We start from the raw sequence: 3,373 nt of genomic DNA, 5'->3' as shown, positions 1-3,373 counted from the left end.
ATGAAGGGAGTGGGAACATCAGTCTAAATGGGACTGAGGCGTTGTGGATGGAATATTGGATGGGGAGAGACCGACATAGGCTGCGTCCAAAAATGGATTTTCTTTGCTACAGATCATGCTCTTGTACATGCAATAGGGGAAGGGAATCAATGTCAGTGAGTTGCAGGTGCGAACAAAGGTGCTTCTTGCATGGACATCGTTTTCATGGCTCGGTAGCTTGAAAATATTTGGACATCCCATAGGCCTACACATTCCCACTAGGCCAAGGAAGAACTCCCACCCTGAATTTTAATCGCCCTCATGGTTGTGCTATAACTCTTGAACCGTTGGTCATAACATCAAAACAGTTTTTTTCCCTTGATTCCTTGGCCCAAGGCGCAATCCCCATAGAGGCCATGCCTATTTCCGCCATTTTTGTTTTTCAAAACACACTTTTTACTACTACTGCTACAGATTTTGTCCCAAACTGACCCATCAGAATTTTCAGATTCCATTCAGATTGGCTATGATTGGCTTTCAAAGTTTGTGGGAGGGACCCGTTTTGCACAAAGTCCAATTGTCGTGAAACTTTGCATGCACACTCTCAGTAGGCCAAGGAAGAACTGCCACCCCAACAACACAGGCCTGGGTAGGCAACCTGTCCTGGTGGGGATCTGCGGTCCAAGGAGTGCACTTTAAAAACCAGTACAGATTACCACAACATCACATACTGTATAATGATAATGACAATATTAAAGCATTTAGTATTCAAAGGTCAATTACCTTTCTCACCCTTTCCCTTCCCAAGACTTTGTAAGTTTTCAAGCAACAAGATATATTTGTTCTGCCACAGGTCTCTCTCCCGGGTGAGGTTTGTAATGGCACTATCCTGGTCTCTCGTCCCGTCAATTCTGGAAGGATCTGGAAAGGACCAAAAATGTTGTCTGTTGTCACTACCACATGTGTGGATGAGGATAATTCAGATACAATAAGTTTATTTACAGAGTAAATGGGACATGGCCCATAGCTTAGTGAGGCAGGCAGGGGTCAAAAGGTAGGCTGTCCGAACAGAATCTGAGATTGGATACAGAAAAACTGGAATCCACTCAAACAACTTGAGCCATGACAGAAAGCACACAGTAACATTGCTGAGGATCAGGCAGAGAGTGAGTGGAAATAGTCCAGTCTTATAGCAGCAAGCTAATGATGGAAATGGGATGTTGAGTAGAGGGCCGGGGAACCAGGGCTGATGAAGGGAGTGGGAACATCAGTCTAAATGGGACTGAGGCGTTGTGGATGGAATATTGGATGGGGAGAGACAGACATCTATCACAAATCTATTTTCTTTGCTACAGATCATGCTCTAGTACGTGCAATAGGGGAAGGGAATCAATGTCAGTGTGTTGCAGGTGCGAACAAAGGTGCTTCTTGCATGGACATCGTTTTCATAGCTCGGGAGCTAGAAAATATTTGGACATCCCATACACATTTGTCATTAGATCGTGGTGGTTACAATATATTACTGTATTACGATCCAAGTCAATGGCGGATTTGGCTATATGCCCCCAAATACCTCTACGTGTGTCTCAAAGAATATGTACGTACATAATATATCTATAAATTAAAAGTGTGTGTGTGTGTGTGTGTGTGTGTGTGTGTGTGTGTGTGTGTGTGTGTGTGTGTGTGTGTGTGTGTGTGTGTGTGTGTGTGTGTGTGTGTGTGTGTGTGTGTGTGTGTGTGTGTGTGTGTGTGTGTGTGTGTGACAAATCTCTGTATCTGTCTGCTTGTCTCTCTGTGTCCCTTTTATGCCCATATATGGAGATCCCGGATCTCATCAATATGATACCATACTACTGACGCATAGTAGACCTACTCTGACAACGGGTATAACGGGTATTGCATAACCAGAGGGCATGTGTTATTAAGGGCATTGCCCTAGTAATAATGTATAGCCTACTATAAAACTTTTGTGTGCATACACACAACTACTTATAAATAATTTCTCACACATTGCACATCACACATTTGTAAGGAATGTACAGCAAGACAGATCATGACAAAAGCTAGAACATGATAGGCAGTGAGAGTGATGTGCTAGTTTTTAATACTCACAGTGCACAGCCAGACCTATGATCACAAGCAGCAGCATAAGACACAACGTCCCCAGACACGGAGCAACAGCTTTGAAAGGTATTCTCACTGTATAGTGCTGTCCTGCAACAGAAAATACAGCTACTGTACTACACTTTAAATGAACAGCCTGTTAATAATTCATTAACAGATAATAAGGCACTTGAACGAACGCACACACACGCACGTACGCACGCACGCACGCACGCACGCACGCACGCACGCACGCACGCACGCACGCACGCACGCACGCACACACACACACACACACACACACACACACACACACACACACACACACACACACACACACTAGTAAAAAAATATATTAAAGATGTTTTTTGTAAATCACATTCGAAATTCCCTTGTTGTTGAAATGTGCTATACAAATCAACTTCCCTTTCCGTGCCTATAGATGACACTAAACTGGCCAGTAATCCAGCATATACTGTACTCCCTAAAATATACAGTATGCTACAAGGACACCTGAATGAAATCTGAATAATGACAGCGATCCACAACTTTGTCAAACTCACCCTGAGTATGTCGTCCTGCTGCGTTCTCCCTCATGAACTCTTGTGGTCCAGGGACAATGTCACAGCTTATGAAATTGTCCACGTTCTCATAGATGTGCACCACTCTCTCCTCCTTATCTCCCCTCTCCTCCAACTGTCCACTGCCCTCAGTGTCCTCAATCTCATAGATGTGCACCACTCTCTCCTCCTCATCTCCCCTCTCCTCCAACTGTCCACTGTCCTCAGTGTCCACGCTCTCGTAGATGTGCACCACTCTCTCCTCCTTATCTCCCCTCTCTTCCAACTGTCCACTGTCCTCAGAGTCCTCAGTATGTCCTCTTTCTCCATCCCTCTTTCTCACCTTCTTTGTCAAGTCGGGAGTAGCATAAATATCTGTAGACATCTTACAAGGGTGAGATGTTTGAAAAGTATAGCAAATAATAACTGTTGTAGGCGGCAGGCCTATATTCCTTTCCTCTCCTGTGATTATCTATGTCAAATCACCACATTACATGATTTCTAGTTAACGCTAAATGTACTGGTATTGCAAATCGTGGTCTGTGGCGAGCCAGTACGGAAGTATAAGACATAAACCTGCAAACACCTCGACCCCCCCCCCTCTCTCTCTCTCTGTGACTATCTCTTTCTCATACGCACACGGATACACACACACACACACACACACACACACCGCACGCACGCACGCACACTAGGTTTTAGCAGCAGGAGAAATGTTCAGAATAAACATT

At 44.4% G+C, this 3,373-nt stretch overlaps 1 protein-coding gene across 1 annotated transcript; it reads right to left on the bottom strand.

Moving 5' to 3' along the window:
• Window positions 1-754: 754 nt before the first annotated feature.
• On the bottom strand, window positions 755-3,037 carry LOC311061748 (uncharacterized protein; the record flags this gene model as incomplete). The annotated part of the gene is made up of 3 exons (XM_084080440.1): window positions 2,646-3,037; window positions 2,092-2,193; window positions 755-900 (listed from the first exon to the last, which is right to left on the bottom strand). Exons 1-3 carry the CDS (start codon window positions 3,025-3,027, stop codon window positions 755-757), a joined length of 630 nt encoding a protein of 209 aa, XP_083936566.1. The 5' UTR covers window positions 3,028-3,037.
• Window positions 3,038-3,373: the final 336 nt, after the last annotated feature.

Source organism: Gymnoscopelus microlampas (genome assembly GCF_963454915.1).
Source record: "Gymnoscopelus microlampas genome assembly, chromosome: 15".
NCBI classification, from domain to species: Eukaryota; Metazoa; Chordata; class Actinopteri; order Myctophiformes; family Myctophidae; genus Gymnoscopelus; species Gymnoscopelus microlampas.
Note: the sequence above shows the minus strand (reverse complement) of the source record. Positions and strands in the feature narration are given on the sequence as shown.